Source organism: Pseudophryne corroboree, chromosome 1, assembly GCF_028390025.1.
Source record: "Pseudophryne corroboree isolate aPseCor3 chromosome 1, aPseCor3.hap2, whole genome shotgun sequence".
In the NCBI taxonomy this organism is placed as follows: domain Eukaryota; kingdom Metazoa; phylum Chordata; class Amphibia; order Anura; family Myobatrachidae; genus Pseudophryne; species Pseudophryne corroboree.
In genome coordinates, this window is record NC_086444.1 from 834,939,422 (window position 1) to 834,962,918 (window position 23,497).

General features: G+C 41.5%; 1 protein-coding gene across 7 annotated transcripts in view; it reads right to left on the bottom strand.

The window, feature by feature from the left end:
• The window catches only part of PTPN13 (protein tyrosine phosphatase non-receptor type 13), a 538,713-nt gene that overhangs the window by 203,908 nt on the left and 311,308 nt on the right, over positions 1–23,497 (bottom strand). For all 7 annotated transcript variants that reach the window (XM_063919874.1, XM_063919871.1, XM_063919870.1 and 4 more), the window contains 6 exons: positions 16,069–16,164; positions 9,446–9,533; positions 7,397–7,616; positions 4,356–4,430; positions 4,077–4,251; positions 1,345–1,498 (listed from right to left, as the gene is read on the bottom strand). In XM_063919874.1, coding sequence (XP_063775944.1) covers positions 1,345–1,498; positions 4,077–4,251; positions 4,356–4,430; positions 7,397–7,616; positions 9,446–9,533; positions 16,069–16,164 — 808 coding nt within the window. The remainder of the gene's footprint in view (positions 1–1,344; positions 1,499–4,076; positions 4,252–4,355; positions 4,431–7,396; positions 7,617–9,445; positions 9,534–16,068; positions 16,165–23,497) is intronic.

A 23,497-nucleotide genomic window follows, 5' to 3' on the forward strand; every position in this document is an offset into this window, starting at 1 on the left:
ATTACTTTAATATCATTAATATTATTATTATTAGTATTATTTTTATTTAGGGATAGTTCCCGTCTAAGGCCTTTTATTAAATAGACCTTATGCTGACTTTGCCAGTGAACAAATATAAAACCTAATACCATTTTATCTAGTTATACATTAAAACAAATCAAATTAAGGTCTCCTTCAAGGTCTTTGCATATATGTAATATTTCTCTGTACTTTAAGGTCAGAAAGATCTAATTCTGTTTGCTTTTTATCCATGTACCCCTGGGTATTTCACATACTTTTTAGGTTTATGTACACCAGGGGAGGGGAGTTAGGTTCAGGCTTCCCCTGTTAGGGTTAGGATGCGGAAAGAGGGAGTTAGGTTTAGGGGGTATACTTACTTCCCCCGTCGGTATTCGGTCGGTATTCTGACCGCCGGCATCCCGAGGATCGGCATTTCAAGCCCAACCCCAGAAAAGGTTCCCTCCTGCGCACAGAGAAGGGTGCAGCTAAATCCCCAAATTGATCCCTGCCACCCAAATATGTACACACACATTGAATAGACCCACCTTTAGCAATTGGTGATTGGCTAGAAGGGGTATAACTATAGACTCACAAAGTCTGACCAGGAGTACAGGGGCTGCTACTATTTTGGGACCAGGGAAGGCTTACCATCTCGAACGTTGAGGTGTTTTTCCTGGGACTTTTAAGGTTCCAGTTGCAGTACTTTCTTCTGAGGTTTTATGCATTTGCATTATGTTTTGGATACTCTTTTAAGATGTGCAATAAATTAATATCAGACTTACACTATGAGAGTATATTTTGGTGATTTTTTGAGGTTCACTGGTGAGGCTATATCAGATTGACTGAGATACTGATGAGGATTCTATATTGATGTATGGTCCATAAAACCACTGGGATCCCGGGTACATATATACCAGTTTTCAAGATAAGGAAGAATTGGAATCAATCATCAGTAACTTTTGAATTTTTCTACATAGAGATGATATCCTATTGTGCTAGACATGAAGTGCTTGGCCAAAATTGTTGCTTGTATCTTAATAAGACATGCATCTGAAATAATGGCTTCAAACTAAATGAATCATGGTTTATCCTTGGACTCTACAGATGCAATAAGCGTCCATATAGAGAAGGCAAGAATGCCTGCTTGGTGTAACTGTGGTGTTTGATCAAGACAGTTCCTGCTATTGGCTAATCAGTAGGTATAGTGAAAACTAACTGGGGTAGGAAAGGGGGGGGGGTGATTGTTTCAATATGAAAATCTCCAAAATATTTTCAGCACCAAGACTAGGAAACAAGAGCTAATTATACTTTCATTTATTTAGGGAAACCGAAAAATTTACTTACTGTATAAAGCTGACATCATCCACAAAGAACTTAACACGAAAATATAAGGTAAAGTTGACCGCAGATTTCCCTTTCTTCTTAGTGTCTTCTTTCCAGCCTTCTGGAGCCACTTTGGACAGTTTTAAGTCAAGATCAATAAAGAAAAACTCACTTTCTGCAAAGACAAATAGTAATTGATTATGAAGCGATTATCCTATGCATGGTCTGTTTTATCTGCAGAAGGGGAATGAGAATTCTAAATATAGGTGTAAGTTTCTACAGCAGGAGAGCCTGGAGGTACTGTCCAGGACAATGAGGAGGAAGTGACAGCACTTATTTGGACAGGGCCTAAGGCCAGTTAACCAAGTGCCGCGATTCAAAAGCATAGAAATGAAAGTACAATTTCCATAATAATTAAACAAGAACACTATAAAGCTTTTTTTCTTTTTAAATGTGGTACATATTTAGATTATACCTAACATTGAAATAGCTTTTAATGTATTTTTTTGACTATTAAATTTTTATACAAAAAAAGGTTTTATTTAAGAAAATGATATTTGCATACATGATATATGAAGAAATAAGCACATTAACCAATGTAAGTTGTAAACAAGAAAACATTCATAATAATGAAATATCCAAAACCTGATCAGTAGCTATGGGTTACAGCAGGGGCCGTACTTTCACTAGGTTACTTAATAACTGAGTGCAAAAGAACGTGTGACATTTTTAATTAAAACGGTTCTTTATTATTGAAGGACAGGTAACACTAAGAAAATGTAAATAATAAACTAAACTAAAATAATAAACATTGCAAAACTAAACCTGCCCTTTTGCTTACTGTGTTTATACAAAATATTTTAATTTGGAACTGTAAACCTATTGTGAACAATGGGGGGTTATTCAGGTCCGCAATAACCCTGTCTGCGGTGCCACTGCGCACGTGCAGGTACCTGTGCATACGCAGGTGCCGAATGATTGACAGGCTGAGGCATTCCCGTGGCGGTCGGCGACATCACACTGCATGTGCGGCATGGGGAAAATGGGTCGGGGGCGTTTTTGGGGCGGCTGCGTGACGTCACATGCAGCCGCTCCTATGAGAAAAATGGCGGCTGACCGCCTGCATATGCAGCCTAGCTGGGGCTGCAGGGAGCATTCCACAGTTGTTGCAACCGCAATTAAATTACGGTCGCAGCCGGTGGGCAGGTCATTCTGCATGATTGGCGGCCCCCAGCACGCAATAGACAGAATTGCAGTTTCTGCTTTTTAGCAGAATCTGTAATGCGTACTGAATAACCCCCTATATACTGTACCTGCCCTAGGTGAAAAGTCATCTCTGAGTACTGCCTCTCAGTATTCCTATACTTCAATACAATCATTTAAGCAAATTTTCTATATTAATGTAGTTTAATAGAATGGGTGATTATTATATTGAGATAAAATAAAATGTATTCATTTATTCTGTATGTAATTTTAGGGTCATATCAGGATGTATGAAGGGGGTGATTGTAAGCAGATATTGGAGATATCTGCTGTAGTCCCTCCAATATTTTATTGCAAAAGCAGCCCCTTAGGTGTCAATGTGGACTGCTAATTTGTGATTTACCATGATCTGGAGAGCGAGCTTGGCCCGATAGTTAATGTCATCTTCAGATGGCATTTGCCCATAGTATGCTATGGAAAACTATTGTGCTTTTTTACTGAGAGGGATCAGTTAGGCTGTACTGGAGCATGCACAGTACGATGGGTGCGCCTGCACATTAGGCTTGCTGGAACATAAGTTTTACATTTCTTTGGTACAATAAAGTATTTCTCAGGGAACAAGTAATAGGCTTAGAACTTGCAGATATTCTGCAGTAATGAAAAGAGGCTTTCCTGGACCATCAAACAGTGGACCACTGAAGACTTATGGACCAATGAATCAAAATTTTAAATCTTCATTATGCAGGTTTTTGTGGAATAGGTGAAAGGCTGGTTCCTTGATGTGTGGGGTATATTTATTAACTGGCGGCTTCTAAAGGCTACGGTTTCCTGATGTGTTTAAGCCCAACACTTAAAAAGGTAATGCTTTAATAGCAAAACACCCCATGTTTTTCCATGTTAAAAGCATTGCCCTTCCATTTACATTTTGGGCCTGAACACGCTGGGAAGCAGTAGCGTATAGTAAATACATCCCTGTGACACCAAATGTCATCCAAGGAGAAGGAAACATGTGACAGGGACATTGAACCAAAAGGCTATCACAGCATTTTGCAGCACCAAGCAATATCTCCTTATCTATACCTACTTGGTTATGGGTTCATCCTACAGCAATATCATGAGCCAAAACACATGTCAAAACAACCTTTGAAGAAAAGCTTCAAGTCATGGAATAGCCAGCTTAGTCTCCAAACTTAAAACCCATGGAGCTGGTTTGAGATGAACTGGACAGAAGGGTAAATTCAAAGCAACCTACAAGGGCAACACATTTGTGGGAACTTCTGCAAAAGTGTTGGGAAGAGCCTCCCAAACAATAATGATTTCAATTGTAGAAAGAAAGCCACGATTGTGTTCAGAGATTATACCTGCAAAAGGCTGCTACTTTGACACATCACAAATTTTAATACAACTTTGTTAAAATTATTTTATGATTTTGTATTCCTCTAATTGTTTATTTATTCCTATACCATCTATTGTTGCTGTATGAATTTTAAAAAGCCTATTAGAAGACCTATTAAAAATATGTTGCTATTAATAAAATAAACATAGCCTACCTTTTAGGACTGCTAGGGCAAATAAATAGTGCTCAACAAGTCCAATGTGAGCCACAACCATGTCAAATACGTCTTTACAAGTAGACTTGGTGTCACATGTTAATTCGAGTCTCTGTCCACTGAGAAGAATGATGTTCACCTTTCGACGTGTCTCATCTGTCTTTCCCTTCTTGGCCTAACAAAACGGAGTTTAACAAAAAAAATGTAAGCAATGGAGAAATAACTAGTGTAATGTAGTGCTTTGCAAAACACACGAAAATATTACTCTAACTTTCTTACCAAAATCGATCGTGGGAGATCCAATGAGATATAAGGTTCAATGGTCATCTTTACAAATTCTGGCCCAAAAAAGTTCTAGAGGGAGACAATGAGATTTTTGTAATGATTTTACACACACATATATTAAATGGGTGGTATTCATGTGACCGCCGGTCACCTGACCGACAGTCACATGACCTCATCCACCAGCCCGACGGGTCACTGTCCCGATGGTCGGCATGCCGACCAACAGGGACTATTTCTACTCGTGGGTGTCCACGACACCCATAGAGTGGGAATAGAACCCGTGGCGACCGCAGGTCGCTACAGAGCCCGCAAGGGGCTTGCTGCACTCGCCCCTCCCCGCCGGGATCCCGGCGTCGGTCAGCCGTACTACACCCATATTAAATATGTCTTAACAGAACATGAAATCATACTGTATATTGTTCCTTTATGTATTTGAAAGTACAGAGGTTGAGAGACTTGGACCACATAATTACAATTCATGGGTCAATCCAAATTTTTCATTCAAATTAGTGATTTAGCAATCTACAGATGTGTCCTCATATACTACTGATGCAGTTGTGCCAAACAGCCCCTCTTCGCGGTCAGGTCCTGTGCGACTCTTCCAGTGCCAGGCATCTTTTTTTTGTATTTTTCAATCAAAAATAGTCATAAGGGTATATTCAATAAGTGTCGGATCCATTCCGACATGCATTTGTCGGAATGGATCCGACAAGGTCTATTCAATGAATGGCCAAATCTGACTGTCGGATTTGAGCCAAATCCGACTGTCGGATTTGGCCGTTGCCAGTGTCCTGTCCTGTTGCGCTGTCAATGGCAGCGGGGAAAGATGCCTGCAGCTGGCTGGTGCATTGTGAGCAGCGGCAGCGGGGGGGGGCTGGCAGTGGCGGCGGTGGGGGGGTGAGGTCTGCGGCAGGGGGTGCGCTGTCAGTGGCGGTTGGGGGAGATGGCTGAGGCGGGGGGATGGGGGGGAGGTGGGGTGCGCTGCCGGGAGTGAGGAGCCTGGCCGGTTGGACGCCCTACTCAATCCAACTTTTTTAAAAGTCGGATTGAGATTGTCCGAAAGGGGCCCAAAACCTGTCTGATTTGGCCCCGTTTTCGACAGAAGCACGTGGATCGGCGGCTATTCCGCTGATCCACGTGTTTTCCGACAAGTCGGGAATTCCCGACTTGTCGGAAAAAAACTGCCCATATTGAATAGGTCTGAACCCCTTCTGTTAGAATTCTGTCAGAAGCTGCAGTCTTTCCGACAAGACGCCAGCTTCCGATCAGCTATTAAATACGGCCCATAGTCGCAAACTGATGCAACTATGACACACCAGGAGTCTGGATCTAGATCTATTGTGCCACGATGCAGCAGCCACAGATTGTTTCCACCCTAAGTTCCATTGTGCTTCATATATGGACTCAGTCGCACATAGATATACTGTACTGTGCAATTAAGTCCAGTCTCCTGGTGCATCCTAGCTGCATCACATTGCGACTAAGATGCATTTTTGGGTAAAAAAAGACTAACAAAATGCTGAGAGCATTCACAGAGCCTGCTAACTCACTCGCACCAGGGATCTCGTGTGGCATACTTACTGAGGCTAGGGACAGGAGGATATATCTGTACATGTATTGGATTCACGGTCAAACACACACGTACGGCTTTTTAAAAGTTTGATCAACAAAAATGCACCTGTTCAAATGTACATTTTTAACTTTTTAGCAAGCTATACTGTATGCAGTATATAAACTGTCTGCTCTAACAAATGATTTCTGGTCAAAGCGTATGGGAAAACAACTGTTTCACTGGTGAGAGAAAGCTTTATTTTCTGCAAATATTTCCACTTCTGGATTGTCACTGTCCACAGAACTTTCTTTTAATAGGTTTAAAAAAACTGAAACAGACGGCAATGTTATTTGTGAACAGCAATGGATTGGAGAATACACCCATATTACAGATCAGTCTTAGTGTTTTTTCTATTTGATGGATTCATGAACGGTAACAAAAAAAAAAAATGAGCTAAACACAAAAGGACTTTTTCAGAAAGTCATCAATAATGCCTAGAATTTTTGTGACTCCACAAATTATTGTACACTATATTATACCTCTCAGCTGGCTACGTGGGTGAATTTTCTAGTTTTTGGTACTTTGTTAGAAAGTAGGCGTGGTATTAATGAGTGTATTGGGTTATTGACAAAATGGTTTGTCCAGACTGAAGGCGGGGTTAAAGTTGCCTTGATTTGCAAGAATACATTTTGACAGTTAGCTGCGACAGTGATTTTTGAGGGATGTCACAACATATATGTGAATTTTACGTGTGTACATCTGGCAGACCAAGGACAGGGAGCATATTTGGAGAACAGTAAAACAAAGGGAGTTCACTTAAAACATTAATTTTCTTGCAGCATGCATTTACATGTCTGATATTTACCTTACTGGTAGATATAATGTTTAATATTGCAGGTGTAGCAAGCTGCATCATTAAAAGTCAACTATTTACACATTAACGTTCTTATTGCTATTATTTTACATAATTAAAACAACACAATAATAAACATCATATAACATAGCAAGTCATTACTATTGGAAAGCATAAGTTACAAAGACGGTTGTGGTACTACTTTTAGAATACTTTAAAAAAAGGAAATTATTATGAAAAGAATAATAAGCATAATAATAAGCAATTGTTACTGATGCAACACAACAATATACACATTTCCCAGACTAAGGCCAGGTGCACACAGAAAGACATAGTGCAGGAATACGCAATATATCGTTCAGTGGCCGCATCCAGGAGCATGTTGCTATCTGCGGAGTCGTCACATCTGGCATTCAGAACATCAGACATGATGACCCGCAAGTGTGTGCAATAGAGGGTCCGCACGAGACGATGTGGACAATATGCTGTCCGATATGTGGTGTCAGACGACATTATCGTCTGATGTGTTCCCACCCGTAACTCATAAATCTAGCATAGATAATTCTACAGAAACACTCATTGGTATTGTTAAGCATAAAATAGCATTTCATTTAAAGGAAAAAAAAATACCCTTAGTTTTCTTTGTGTCATGGCTGATTCCATGGCAATTTCCCGCAGAGGATCCCTAGTAATGTCCAACATGGATGTTCGAGGCATGTCACCTGAATACAGGTTTAGCCTTGATTGTTTTAAAGCCATTCTGGTTTGCATTTGAATCATGTCTTCCTCTTGTCGTTTCCGCATTTCTTGGCTGATGTGGGCTCTGTCTGGAGGAGTATCATAGTGATGACTGTAACAGGGGGAAAAAAAAAAAAAAGAGAACTATTTGTGCTAACAGGAATATATATATATTTGATGACAACATGATGAAGACCTAGATTTCGGTCCTTCATATCATTCCTAAATATGCCTAGGCTGGTAACAGCATTATCAGGAGGGTCAAACAAGGTGGGGTTATTGAAATAACATCTCCCCTACACATTCCTCTATTTTCCAAACAATTCCTCAGCTATTTTCAAATGGGGGTTGTCTTCAGTCTGTGTAGCATCCCTGATACTATTTTGGCAAAAAAATAAATAAAAATACATACAACTACTCAAGACTTGTTCCAATGAAGCCCTGTCACAAATGACAGGTTAATCCCATAATTGTATACACATACAGTCACTCTGATTCAAAGCGTCGTGTTCTAACCAATCAGTCTTTTCTCATGATCTAACCAATCATAGTGAAGTGTATTGAAATCTTGCTTTTCTGGCAATTTTGCAGTTACTGGCACTCTTGCATATGGAGACTCGCAAATTGATGGAAATACACCAGAAGAGTGACGATAATTCCAAAACAGACGCTACTGAATCCCAACTTTGGACTTCTATGCTTACCAACTCGGCATCAAAGAAGAAAATGATGTCCTCCTGTGTTTCAGTTTCTGCAAACATACATTGATTTCCATTCTAAACTATTTTTGCTTGATTACATTAGTTTTGCTTAATAACTCCAATTGCCAGCTGCATGCTTCTTTTACCAAAGCTACATCTTAAACTTCATTGTATGCCAAGACCTAGATTAAATATAATCATCAAACAGAAAATAAGTGGGTAAGTAGCCTGTAACCTAACGTACATGGCAATAGCTGCAGGAAAAATTCCAATTTAGGCTGTATTTGCGGGCTGAGGTATAGGGCTAATCTATCTTACATCAAGCATGGTGTGCCAGTATGAATAGCGAATCTGAATAGGCATCAGCCCCGTGCAATCCTTTTCTGTAACCAGAATATGATGTTTGTTAAGCTTTTCTGCTATGCACTTACACTTTTTACAGTATTATAGCTAACCTTTTCTCTCTTTTTATTAGTGATTCTTATATAATATTGTGTAACTGCAAGTGCTTGTTTGAGGCACTCCTATAATACCAAATGTACAGAATGTGTTTTATAGAATTCCATCCCAGAGGGATGGTACAGAAGAAAAATTCACCCCTGTCTGTCTACCCCTCCCCTTTAGAATGTAAGCTCTCACGAGCAGCGCCCTCTTCCCTCATGTGCTTATCATTTGTCTTACTTTAATAATCTTCAACTGTACCACATCCAGCAGTCTTCTGCCACCTGATACTTATTCCAGTGTCATCTGCTGATGTAACTATGTTTATTTACCCTGTACTTGTCCTATACTGTCATCAACTGTAAGTTGCTGTTTTCCTGTTTGATTATTCATGTACTCTGTAATTGGGCGCTGCGGAACCCTTGTGGCGCCATATAAATAAAGGATAATAATAATAATCTGTCTATCCACATTAGCAGTTAGTTACATGGCATCACCTTTATGTACACAATGCCCCATTGTGAAAGAGTCTGAACTATTTCAGTGAAGCAAGGCTATGGAGGAGAAAAGACAGGCACCAGTGTATTGGATTTCACAAATAGGTATAACAATATATTTAATCAACCCGCACCTAAATATAGAATGTGTTTTTGGCCATTTTTTTTTCTTCACACCTGAAAACGGATTCAAATCACTGATATCGGGCAACATATTTACTGAATTTTACTGACAGACAAAATGATCTGTATGTGTGTTTGTCAGCTGGCAGTAATGGTGACTGGTAAAACGTATTGATTACCTTCCAGGCAGCTGTGCACGATTTGATTCCTCTGCTCCAGCAAGGACTCCTGTTGAATCGTATCTTTTCAATCCTTCATATTTTCTCCCTTATAAATAAATTACTTGTTAATTGTGCATCTAAATATAACTAACATAAATTACTTAACAATGCCCCCGCATATAAACCAGCATGTGAAATATATTTTGCTTTTTCTTTATTGTCTACCTTTATGTTACTTTGCTAATCTTCACCTGTTATCCAATGTGTATATGCAATTTCTTTGTGTTTTAGATTACTATCTACTGACACTTGTCTGCATTGCTACAAAGTTTGCCTTTCTGCTGTAAAAACATAATTTCTACAAATTGCCAACATTAACCACTTTAGTAAAAGGTAATGCACTCTTTGACAATCATTTTCATGTGAATTAACTGTAAGATTCATATTTCAATATTAAAAATGCATTATGCACTAGCTCATACAATTAATATAGCACCCTTTAATTATACTCAGGCATATAATTATGAGCTAGATATCCAAGACTGATAGTTGACACCTCCATGACCTATTATTATGATCTTTGTGGACACTAACATATACCATTTCCCCTTACAATCCATAATATGCAAAGGAAAATTAGAGATATTGGAGTAGCAGAATTAGTTCCTCTTTTTACATTGAAAGAGAATGTACAGTTAACAAAGCATAAAAATATAGCTTTTGTCAGCCTAAAGGGTAAATATTGCCTTTCCAATTTCCCCAACTGAAACCTTGAGAGGAAATATGACTTACAGTCTCTAGCCAAAAGGCTATAAATGTACCACTATACTGCACAATGATCTAAAGCTACTTGGATTACCAAATGCATCACCAAAACAAGACATGTCCTTCAGTGGTGCCAACTCTAGAAAAGCATGGGACAACAGCTTTCCTTGCTAGCCTTCATCTGCAGGTGGAAAAGCTTAATATTAGGGCATGTTATTAGTTTTACTATATAATATATGGACCTTCACAAGTGTAATGTATTTTATACCATGAGCAACAGTAAATCTTTAGTGACCAGAAGAGCTGGAAAAAGACTCCATGGTGCCCTAATGATCCAATCCATCGATACCATTCTATTTACCCTATACACAAGGGGTGAGCAGTTATTTCAGCTGGGGGGGGTCACATGGCAGGTTTCGCTGAATTGTCAAGGGCCGCAAGTGATGGGCTGGACCTGTAGAGTTACATTCCTTAGCCTATAAATATCAATCTTAAAGTTTTTATGATGTGCAAACATGGTTGGCATCAAAATATTGTTGTTGTTGTTGTTGTTTTTTTTAAGATAGAACACTTTTAAGACACTGCAGAACAGGGAAACACATCCCTATTTATCACTGTGTGTCACTAAACCATTATAAAACATTCTAGTGTATTAATGAAACCTCTTTACTGTGAGGAAGACTTGAGATATACTCAGCTTATTGTAAAGACTTTATAAATGTGTGTTGGGACAGTTGTGTTCAATGACCTGGCCACTGTCCGTAGCTCATCTGTGAGGTACATGTTACATGTTCAGCTCCATCAGTGTCTCTCAAACGCAGTTCCATGAGAAGGCAACGTCAGAGGAAAATATGCTGAGCCCTGATATAAGGAGCTTGGCACTTGCTCCAGTGATCAGCTGACAGTACAGACAGGGCTGGTTAGGAGGCTTGCAGTCTGCCAGTATCTCTTGATGAAGTACTGGCCCAGCATAACGCTCTATACCCCCAACCTTCAGAACCTTTATCATTGGGTGGCTGGGGTGCTCCCTATGGACCACAGTGCCCCGGGCAGCTAACTGGGTTGTATTGTGGATAATTCCACTCTGTCAATAAGTATTAAAATGTAACATCAGACAGAGCAAAGATAACAGATTTCTTTATTGAACTGTTCATAAGATACTGAGTAAAAGTTTTTGAAAGAGAATTGCATTTCCAAATATAAATCTCTCTAGCTAGGCTGAATCCAAATGATCTCATTGTTAGCTCACGGGTTCCAGCTATTTGTGCAGTGCTGCAGGTTTATAATATTTAACAATGGCAGCTTGAGTGCTAAACAACATGACCAGAGGCAATATTTGCAAGTACTTTGCTCCCAGCCAAATAACGCTTGATGCCAATAATGGTAGAAATACATCTAAGGAGGAGGAGTCTATGACGGGTGGTGCAGGCAGTGGTGGGGTGTTAAGCTAGAGAGGATATTTCCTGCATTATTAGTGTAAATAAGAGTTTGCTTTTCCTACAAGTAGGAAGGTCATTACAGAATCAGTAACTTTATGGGCTGAACTAATACTCATAAGAAAAAAAGGAAGCTTAATTCCTCACATACAAGATGAAATAACCATTTTACAAGCTTTACCATGAGGTTCATTGAAAATCAAGCCCAATCTGATTATGTAGGGCATTTGATTTACGGGTTTCTACATATGGTGGTTATAGATCACACATCCAAATTTATCACTTATATCGGAATGTAAAAACAAAAAATATTACAAATGTCAGTGTTTGTCCTAAGTAGTGCAAATCTGTGCAGCTCCAGACAAATACATGTATGAGGATTGGTTTATAATTTGTCCACATAACTTACAATAGATTTGACTATTTTATAGTATGTACTAACTATATCTGAAAAGCAAATCAAATCATGTACACTCACCTCACAGCTAAGAAAAATAAAATGTGATAAAAAAAAATAAATAAATTGGTCCTTAAAGCATACCTGAACGACCATGTAAGGGCTATAAATATAGCGACTAAGAAAATGAAATAGGCAATGTTTGCAAGCAAAAAAGGATATAAATATGACAGCACTCCCAAAAACATCAGAGCACAATTCTATCATTCTGAAAATTGCATTGTATGTGGGCAGCATAAACAGACTTTATATCATTATTAAAAATAATAGTAATAATTATGATGGTAAAACAAATCTTACAGTCAAATTATAATTATCCTTTCACATTGTGAGTCATAATGTTAATTTATTTATGAATGTATACTTACTCTTCCTGTGATTAAATTGAAAGTGCTAGATCCACTATAATGTGTTCTCAGATATAACTAATTACTGTGTTTCAGGGAGGCAAGAGAGGTGCATGTCAATGTAGGTCTATAGCCTGTCAAGATGTTTCTCTACAGTCTGAAAGTAGGCAGCTGGTGGTGACCAGCGTACGCACACTGCTCAGTCAACAACTGAATGGACTGCTTATTCTAAGAAAAAGAGATTATACGTGTTGATAAAGGATTGTGTAGTATTAATAGAGCAGTTATTAATTTGGCTGAAGAAGCCTTTGAACTTGTTTGCTAGGATTGGATGAAGGTTGGTGAAGGTTTAAAGCATTATATGCATGCAAGGCTTACGGCAACGCATGCACAGATTATATGGACGGAAACAAGTAACAATTTCACCTGATGGGAATCCAGGGTAGCATCTACGACTTTACTGATACCCACTTCCTGAGACAGTGTTAGCTAGCAGCAAAACATATGTGTCATCATACATCTAGCCTTATTATGCCATACACAGTGAGAGATGCCTGGCGGAAGTGAGCTGACAGGTCACGTGCAACTATCGGACAACTTTGTTTGCCGAAAATGATGATTGATTTGATATGCGACACTTGTATATGCAACTGAGTCTGAATATGAAGCACAAAGTAATTTGACATAGAAAAAAAAGCCATGACCGATGCATTGTAGCACTTCGTATACAGATTAAGAGACTCAGTCGCACATAGATTTACGTGTCTCATATCAAATTAATCAGCAGAATTTCCAGGTGAATCCTGGTCGCATCGTGTTGTGTTTAAGATGTATTTTTGAAAAACCTAGCGTGCCAATAGATGCTGTTTGGTAAAAATACAGCAAATGATGCACGAGGACACATCTGTAGCTATGCTTTTTGTTGCTTCTTAAATTGACTTAAGGTGCATACACACTTAGCGATATAGTAAATTATATCGCTCATTTTTTCCCTCCTGAGCGATCTAGTTTACTATATAGTTTACTATATCGTCCAGTGTGTATGCAGCTGACGATGAGCAAATCGCGGCCCCTCGCTCGTGCATGCAGCTCAATTTGGACCCATTGTCCAAAGTTGCATGCTCTGGCTGGCCGCGGCATGACATCACTGTGCGAAATCGCTAGCAATATCGCACAGTGTGTATGCCCACTTTCGGGTGTCCCGGCCCGGCAGGGGAAACACTAGGCGATGTTGCTCACTAAGCACATTGCTTAGTGTGTACCCACCTTTAGACTGCCATCCTGGATGAAGGAACAATCAGTGATTTCTCTAAAGCTTACCTCTTAATACACTGTGAGAAGCAGATATAGGGATATAGGGGCTAATTCAGACCTGAACGCTGCTGTGCGTTTACGCACAGCGGGCAATCGGGTCTAAACTGCGCATGCACCGCAGTGCGCTTGTGCATGCCAGAGAGCCGATGGCTATCTCAGCACTGTGATTGCCTGTGCCTGCAGTTGCTGGGTGGGAGGGGGCGGACCGGCGGCGTTTGCCCGCTGTTTTTGGGTCGCGGTCCAGGCAATGCAGGTGTGCCCGGACCGTGCGGGGGGCGGGCCGCGGCGGCTGCGTGACGTCACATGCAGCAGCTGAGACTCAGGAAGCGACGAGTAGCTCCCTGCCAGCGTACAGGAGCTGCGCTGGTAGGGAACTACTCCTCAAGTACAAAAGCATCGCCGCCGTGCTATGCTTTTGTACCTGTGCGGGGGAAGGCAGAGCCAGACATGCGGGGCGGACTAGCCCTGTGCAGGGCATAGATGTGAAACTGATCGTAGATGTGCTAAATTTAGCACAGCTGCGATCAGGTCTGCATTAGGCCCATAGTTACACAAGCTGGACATACACTGTAGAATTATCTGCCAGATCTGGTTGGTTGGAATGAAAACCTATTTAGACAAATGGCATCCCGACCATCGGAATCCCGCCAGCTCCCTGGAAAGTACCCTAACCCTCCCTTGTGGGTGCCTAAACCTAACCCTCCTCGGTGGTGCCTAATCCTAACCCTCTCGGGAGGTGCCTAAACCTAACTCTCCCTTCCCCGCTGCCTAAACCTAACCCTTCAACGCTTGGTGCCTAACCCTAACTTCCGCTTCTAAGTGCCTAAACCTAACCCTCCCTCCCTTGTACCTAACCATCCCCTTCCTGTCCCTGCACCCTAACCCTAACCCCCCCCCCCACCCCCCTTCTAATGCCTAAACCTAACCTCTCCTTCCCCACTGTGGCAGAACGATCGGGATTCCGGCTGTTGGCATTTTGACACCGGGATCCCGAACTCCGTTGGGATATAAACGCCGGGCTTCCGGCATCCCTTGGGATTCTGGCGTCGGTACATCAACTGCCGGGATCCCGTCCTTCAGGATATTAACTGCAACCTGTCCCTTTTTCCAGGATTCATGTTTTTAGAAAAAGTTTTGGTTTGTCTCATAACTGCTGCACAATATTTATTGATACAACCAAAACATGCAATATCTAAAACAGAAGTGTCCTTAAACACCAGCCGAGTGAACCGCCTGGTCCTGTGTAACACTGGTAGCGTTGAACGTCTTTGTTTCCCGAAAATACTTCTTAAGGCTAGTACTGATGGGGAGATGTGTGCGGAGCGATCTTAACACAGGCCGCTCAGCACACATCTCTCCCCCGCTCAGCACAGAGCAATGTGTGCTCTAAGCGAGAAAGGGGCGCTCACTTCACACAGCGCTGAAGTGAGCGACCCGCTAGATTGAGCCTGCATGCAGGCTCAATCTAGCACCGGTGATAGCACCGTGCATCGCTATCGCTGGGGGGCATACACACGACAGATCCATGCTTAAAATCTAAGCAATCTAGACAGATTGCTTAGATTTTAAACACGGATCTCTCCGTGTACCCCAATTTAGTTGCACTGTGACCAAGACGTACCAGGAGACTGCACTGTGACCAAGACGTACCAGGAGACTGCACTGCTCAATTTGATATGTGACACTTGTATATGTGTGTGCAACCGAGTCTGTATACGAAGTATAACGGAACATGGCATGGAAAAAGATGTGGCCGCTGTATTGCAGCCCCTTGTGCAGAGATTCAGACTTAGGGGTACATTTACTAAGCAATGAAAAGAGCAGAGAAGTGAGCCAGTGGAGAAATTTCCCCATCAACCAATCAGTAGCTCTGTATCATTTTATAGTATGCAAATTATAGATGTTACTTCAGTGCTGATTGGTTGCCATGGGCAACTTCTCCACTGGCTCACTTCTCTGCTCTTATCACTGCTTAGTAAATGTACCCCTTAGTCACACAATGATATACAATTGTCACACATCAAATTAATCAGCGCAGTTTCCTAATGCATCCTTGTCACACTGTATTAGACTAAGACGCATATTCAGGCAACAAAGACACCAGCACTTGTAAAGTCACACAGGACCTGGTGCGCAGAGAGAGGCTGTTAGACGCAACTGCAGCAATAGTGTATGAGGACACATCTGTACCTCAGTAGCAGCACTTATGCTGCACAACTCACAAACCTACTAGATAAATGAATGATATGAGCAACAGAACACAGAACACAGAAATAGTAAAAAGTTTCTCTAAGTTTTCTTATCATCCATCTTTTTTTTTACCTGGTCTAAATTCTGGGTCAGATGACACAAGTGACGGGCTTTCACTGGATGTACTATAGGCATCACTATGAGACGACCTGTGCAATCTTCCAGGCTCTGAAACAAACAAAAAGAAATAGATCAATCAAACCCATTTTACTGTTCCTTATGGGCAACAGAAATACTGTGCAGCCATCGGTTTAAAAACAAAACAAAAGCTCACACACAATCAGGTGGAGAGCAAGTGATCCAAATGCTGACATTCAGAGAGCATTTAAAATATAAAATATTAAATATATAATGGACAACAAGAAATGGAAGCACATGGGTAAATTTTAAAAGCAACAGTATGTATAAAAATGCTGAACTGCTTTGGTGGGCAGTCGTGGAGGAAAGTGATATCTGTACATTAAAATGAAACTCCAAAGCAGGTGGGGAACTGACTTTCAACCTGTGGTGTGATCACCCAGTTTCTGCAAAACAATTCAATAAGACCTCCACAGAGTAGGAGAACAGACCTAGATTGCAGTGTATAAACCACTCCCAGTGGTGCAAGAAGAAAAAATTTCTTATAGGCCCAAAAATTGGGTGTGGCCAAATGCCATATGGGGCGTGGCCAATGAAAATGGGGGCGTGATACACATATGGGGGGGCCAGATACACATATGACCCCAATAGTGCCAGATACACGTTGCCCCACAGTGCCAGATATACATTGCCCCACAGTGCCAGATACACATTGCCCCACAGTGCCAGATACACAAATGCCCCCACAGTGCCAGATACACAAATGCCCCCACAGTGCCAGATACACAAATGCCCCCACAGTGCAAGATATACAGTGCTCCCTGCTCACCGCTGCCTGTTTGTGCTGTGTGAAGGGAGGAGAGCACAGCGCAGCACCTCTCCTGCCCTTCAATGCTCGTGAAGTCCGGTCTCTGCAGCTCTGGCGGCGGGTACCTCAAATCAGGCGCCGGTTCGTTAGCCAATCAGAGCTCGCGGACCGGCAGCCAATCAGGAGCCGTGGCTGCCGGTCCGTGAGCTCTGATTGGATAGCAAACCGGTGCCTTATTGAGATCACCCACCGCTGCAGCAGCCGCCGGAGCGGAGACCGGACATCACTGAGAATTGAGGGGTAGGAGAGGTGCTGCGCTCTCCACTCCTCACATAGCAGCTAGCGGCAGCGCTGCTGTAACCGGTGAGCGGCTCGGCGGCACAGTGGTGAGTACGGCGTACCTGCGGCTAAATTCTTAACGGTACGCCGTACCCGCCCACTTGCACAGCTGTCACACCTAGCAATTCACTTTTCTGAGTTCACTGGTTCAAGAAGCACAGACATTAGGCTACAGAGCAGTGGAAGAAGCTGATATGGTTAGAAGTTCTTGAGAAATAGGATGTTTGGAATAAATCTATGAACTACAGCCATGAGTACTCCATCAGTGAGGGGTTGTAGTGGTCTTGTAATGTTGTGATGTACATTTGTATTGGTGGTTTGGGTGCAGTCATTCCCTGATAAAGTTATTGTGAAAGTGCTGCAGAGTATTCTGTAGTTATAAAAATAAATGTTAATGAGTTTTATGCTAATTTATACTTAATGTTAACATGCCATAATTTTCTCCCCATATAGCTTTCCTGCTGGGTAGGGGGGAAGGGTGCGCCTTCCTGCTGAGTAGGTCGGAAGAATGACAATATGGCCATTAACAAAACTTATGTACAGTAGTCCTGTTAGATAAGCAGAGCAGCGACTTTATCCACGTCACAGCTTTCTCATTCACACCTAATCTGACGCTGACTGATCGTGTGCATCATATTAGAATGTGTGAGCAACTGCGCTGTACGTGTCTAAGCTGCTCTGTTTAAAACGGACACTAATGAAATTCATATAACGAGCGCTGTAAAAATTATGAAAAAGTGGCACCTGTAGAGAAAAGATTGTTAGTATAAACCGTGTTTACAGCTCCTTTTGGAGAATTTGAGCTCAGTCCGTTCCGATTCACAGAATGTGAAAGTTCTAACTGTCCCTGACTACTAACCGGTACCATGCAGGATTCCAAAAGATGGTATGTTGAACCCTTCTCTACCGTACCGCTGCGTCCAGCGGTAAGGGATCGCGGCTAGCTGTTAGGTCGCGGCTCGATGACGTCACACTGCGGCTAGGCGTCAGGGAGTTCGGGCCGGTCAGATGGTATGCTGTAGCTCTGTGCCTCCAACGCGTTTCGTGCGTCACCGCGCACTTAATCATGGATGGCAATTGTGTTTCCTGGTCCTTCCCTTATACTAGAAAAACTTTATTGTTCATTTTTGAAAACGGAAGTGCACACAGGAAGTTAACGTCAAATAGGCGGCAAGCATGTGCTCCTATTTAAACAATGGTAACAGAAAATTATTATTATTTTTTTGTTTTTGTTTTAAAAATTAAGTGCCACTTAAAATACTTGTCAAAATAAAATTGAATTCTGTGTACTATAAAAATGCATTTAATTCGATGTCAATTTTAAGTCCATGGGGTAGTAAAGTTTTCATTTCAAAGATCCATCTTGTTTCATTTTTTAATAAGTCTGTGACAATATTTCCACCTCTCCAGTTATTTTGAATTTGTTTTATTGCTAGAAACTTTAGTCCATGTGGGTCCTTATTGTGAGAATCTAGGAAATGTTTTGACACACTGTGAGTGCTCAGACCTCTTCTTATATTGTAGATGTGTTCTGCCAGTCTTATTTTACATTTTCTCTTGGTCTTGCCAATATACTGTAGCCCACATGGGCATTCCAGGAGGTAAATTACTTGCTCCGTCTCACAACTTAAATGGTCTCTGATTACATAAGTTTTTCCAGTTTTGTTTGATTTAAAGGTTTCTTCTGGTTTAGTTGTAGTTTTGTTTAGAAACAAAACTACAACTAAACCAGAAGAAACCTTTAAATCAAACAAAACTGGAAAAACTTATGTAATCAGAGACCATTTAAGTTGTGAGACGGAGCAAGTAATTTACCTCCTGGAATGCCCATGTGGGCTACAGTATATTGGCAAGACCAAGAGAAAATTTAAAATAAGACTGGCAGAACACATCTACAATATAAGAAGAGGTCTGAGCACTCACAGTGTGTCAAAACATTTCCTAGATTCTCACAATAAGGACCCACATGGACTAAAGTTTCTAGCAATAAAACAAATTCAAAATAACTGGAGAGGTGGAAATATTGTCACAGACTTATTAAAAAATGAAACAAGATGGATCTTTGAAATGAAAACTTTACTACCCCATGGACTTAATATTGACATCGAATTAAATGCACTTTTATAGTACACAGAATTCACTTTTATTTTGACAAGTATTTTAAGTGGCACTTAATTTTTAAAACAAAAACAAAAAACAAAAAAATAAGTTTCTGTTACCATTGTTTAAATAGGAGCACATGCTTGCCGCCTATTTGACGTTAACTTCCTGTGTGCACTTCCATTTTCAAAAATGAACAATAAAGTTTTTCTAGTATAAAGGAAGGACCAGGAAACACAATTGCCATCCATGATTAAGTGCGCGGTGACGCACGAAACGCGTTGGAGGCACAGAGCTACAGCATACCATCTGACCGGCCCGAACTCCCTGACGCCGAGCCGCAGTGTGACGTCATCGAGCCGCGACCTAACAGCTAGCCGCGATCCCTTACCGATGGACGCAGCGGTACGGGAGAGAAGAGTTCAACAAACCATCTTTTGGAATCCTGCATGGTACCGGTTAGTAGTAAGGGACAGTTAGAACTTTCACATTCTGTGAATCAGAACGGACTGAGCTAAAATTCTCCAAAAGGAGCTGTAAACACGGTTTATACTAACAATCTTTTCTCTACAGGTGCCACTTTTTCATAATTTTTACAGCGCTCGTTATATGAATTTTATTCGTGTGCATCATATGCTGGAATGAGAGACTTTTCCATCACCAACAACCAGACAACAACCAGACATCAGTTTAGGGGCTTTCATGTAGAGCAGTGGTTCTCAAACTCAGCCCTCAGCACACCTTTTCCAGGTCAGCCAGCAAGTACACAGGTGTATTACCAGCAGTCACATTTTAAATATCTGCATGTGACCTGGAAAACGTGAACTGTTTGGAGTCCTGAGGACAGATTTTGATAACCACTGTCGTAGAGGAATGATGTTTCGCTCCTCCTCCACAAATCACTGCCAAGGTACATATAGTCTGTACATGTGGCACAACACTATATTAAGTGACATATTTAGAATTGATGTGTGGAAACCAATTCAATTAATGTGACTTTGTAATTCATTTCACCAGAACTTATAAGTCTTGTGAGTGTGTCAATCTACTAAACAGAATAATATTTAGCATTTCAAGGAGCACCCAGGTATGTGTACATGTTTATTGCAGTGCACCCCCCCTAACGCATCATTTATAAAGTTTATGTTTAGATTTATGATACAATTAGAAATATTTTGAAAATGTTCTCTCTCTCTCTCTCTCTCTCTCTATATATATATATATATATATACATACACATAGAAACACAGCTGACGCAGTTAATTTTTTCAATCACACAATCTGTCCCAAATGACCTTGATCAGCATTGCTGAAATTGCTAATAGACAGACCAGTACATACTCTTTTCAGAAATCACAACATAAGCTGGGCATACACTATACCAGTATTCCAAAATGTTTTTGAATTACGGTGCCATAGAGTATAAGAATTTTTTTTAACGACACCCCTAGGCCAAGAGCTTCACATTGAGAAATGTAGGAAAAAAATGTAAATGAAGTAAATTGTGTGTATATGTCATACTTAGGTGCAATTATGTGGTGAGGGACAAGATTTCTTACTCTTTGTTCACATATGTTATGTTTGCCAGCCACAAGCACTGGTTTTGCCTATTACACTGAACATAAATAATTTGAATTGGTCTTGAACAACCAATCCAAGGCACCCCTGCAAGTACCCCGATGCACACCAGGATACCACAGCACAGTTTGGGATCCACTGCAGTATACAATTATCTGGCAGGCCATCTGTCCAATCTGGCTGGTAAGAATGAAAATCTGGTAACGGATGAGAGCAAATGACAATCAACCATTTGCTTCCAAACACTGTAAAACAAAAAAATAACTGTCATTCAGACAAATTGGTTAACCCCAAAATTCAGCCAATGTGTTTGAACAACCATTTTTGTCAATTTTCCAGTGTTTAGAAGCAAAGGCAGATTGTGACTTGCTCCCATACAGTACATTACCAGTGTAGTGTGTACACATGGTGAGATAAATCTGCAAGATTTTGACTATATAGTCAAAATCTTATGAAAAGTTAGTGAATATCTCAAGGTATTAGGCAGCTTGCGATACAGATTCGATCCCGATGTGCGCTCCCGTGGGGTCGGCATCGTAAGGCTAGATGGACTGTGCAGGCAAGTCAATCTTGACTATCTAGTGTACAATCTAGTACAAAGTATAGTCAAAATTGTCACTTAGTCAAAATCGCACATAGACAAAATCTCATGCACAGATAGTCAAAATCTGTACTATTTGTGCTATCTGGGCTCTGGGGGAGTTCAAGGGAAATCGCATAGTCAAAATCGGGCATAGCAAGGATCTCACCGTGTGTACACACCCAGGACCAGGGGAACGGGTACAATCTCCTGGGGTAGATGGCAGTGTGCAGCAGCTGAGACTTGAGTCTGTTGGTGTGTGCAACCAGATTTATTGTGCAGTAAAACAGAAATAAACATCAAAATAAAATACCTTGCCTGCTGGCACTAACTAAACACAGGATAATGCTAACTCCCTAAAAAAACACCTGGCGGACTAGTCGACCATTCATCTGCCCCGCCGACCTAACGATTGTGAAGTGCATACACATTTACCATTTATCCACCGGATCCGGATGTGTTGTGCCTGATGTCACAACTGGGAGGGCATTTAAATGGACCTGCCCAATTGAGGTCAGTCAATGGCGATCCCTGCAATATTGTGTACGGGCGGCAGACTACACGTACGCACAGCCAGATGTGCTGATATAACTGTAGATCTAGTAATCAGCGATACATCTGTGATCAACGGTGTACACACTCGCTGATTGGTCCGCGATATATCGCGGCTAACACTCTGCGTTGTAAAACAGCCCTGCCGAGGAGAGTGAACGTTAAGTTGCTGCCTGGGTGGTGACAGCAGAGAGACTGTGGACTCAATTCTATCCCGTGCAGCTGCAGCAGTGACTGCCAGTGAGACTTTTTTTTTCTTTCCAAACTTTATTGAGAACCAGCCAAAGAGACAGAGCTCAGTGCACTTCCTGCTTCTACACTGAGGAAGCTAGAGGGGAGGAAGCCAGCACTGGAGAAGACAGCAGACTGTATGTGACTTCTCTAAACCTGGGCATACATGGTCAGATAAAATAAATGTCAGTCTCACAGCCAGCAGATATCGTGGCCATATCGTGCCCAGTGGGGCAGATGTATGGTAGCGTCTAGATTCTCTTCGCGCTAAGGACCTTTCCCATAACCCCCTGGGTCCATGTCATAATCTATTTGGAATAGTAAAGTGTGGCGAGCGAAGCGAGACACCGAGCCCGATGCGTGGCGAGAGAAGCGAGCCCGCGAGGGTCCAATGCTGCATAGAGAAATACATTTGCCCCAAACGATCGGAGAACGAAGGAGACATTTAGATGCTGTAAGGGCGGAAGTGCTCTCCTGCCCTCTCGTTTTGTCACGTCCAGGTCCTTAGCACGAAGGCAACATAGACACAACCGCAGATGTATTAAGCCTGGAGAAGGCATAAAGCAGTGATAAAGTGGTGATAAGTGCAAGGTGATAACGCACCAGCCAATCAGCTCATAACTGTCAATTTACATATTGGAGCTGATTGGCCGGTGCACTTGTCACCAATTTTTCACTTCTTTATGCCTTCTCCAGGCTTAATACATCTGCTGTGAGGTATGTCACAGAAAATTTGTATTTCTCCCCTGTGGAGTAGACATCTCCCCATTCCTCCACTGTGCAGAAACAGGGAAAATGTCCATCAGGCCGCTGCAGTATATACACCTGCCACTTTTAAAAATCACATCGGATCCACATACTTACTGCGCATGTTCGACCGATCAATATTTTTAGATAAGTCACGCACTTACACTGTACAATTATCTGGTCGATCCACCAATGTCGGGCAGATCAGATGGGTAATTGTGCAGTGTATGACCAGCATTAGTAATAGCTGGGTCACATCGTGCTGCCATACAGTAGGTGTCTTAGGGGGAGATGTACTAAGCAGTGAAAAGAGTGGAGAAGTTGCCCATGGCAACCAATCAGCTGCTCTGTATAATTTTATAGTATGCAAATTATAAATGTTACTTCAATGCTGATTGGTTGCCATAGGCAACTAGTCCACTGGCTCACTTCTCCACTCTTTTCACTGCTTTGTACATGCTCTTGAGTTCTCTATAGTACATATCCAG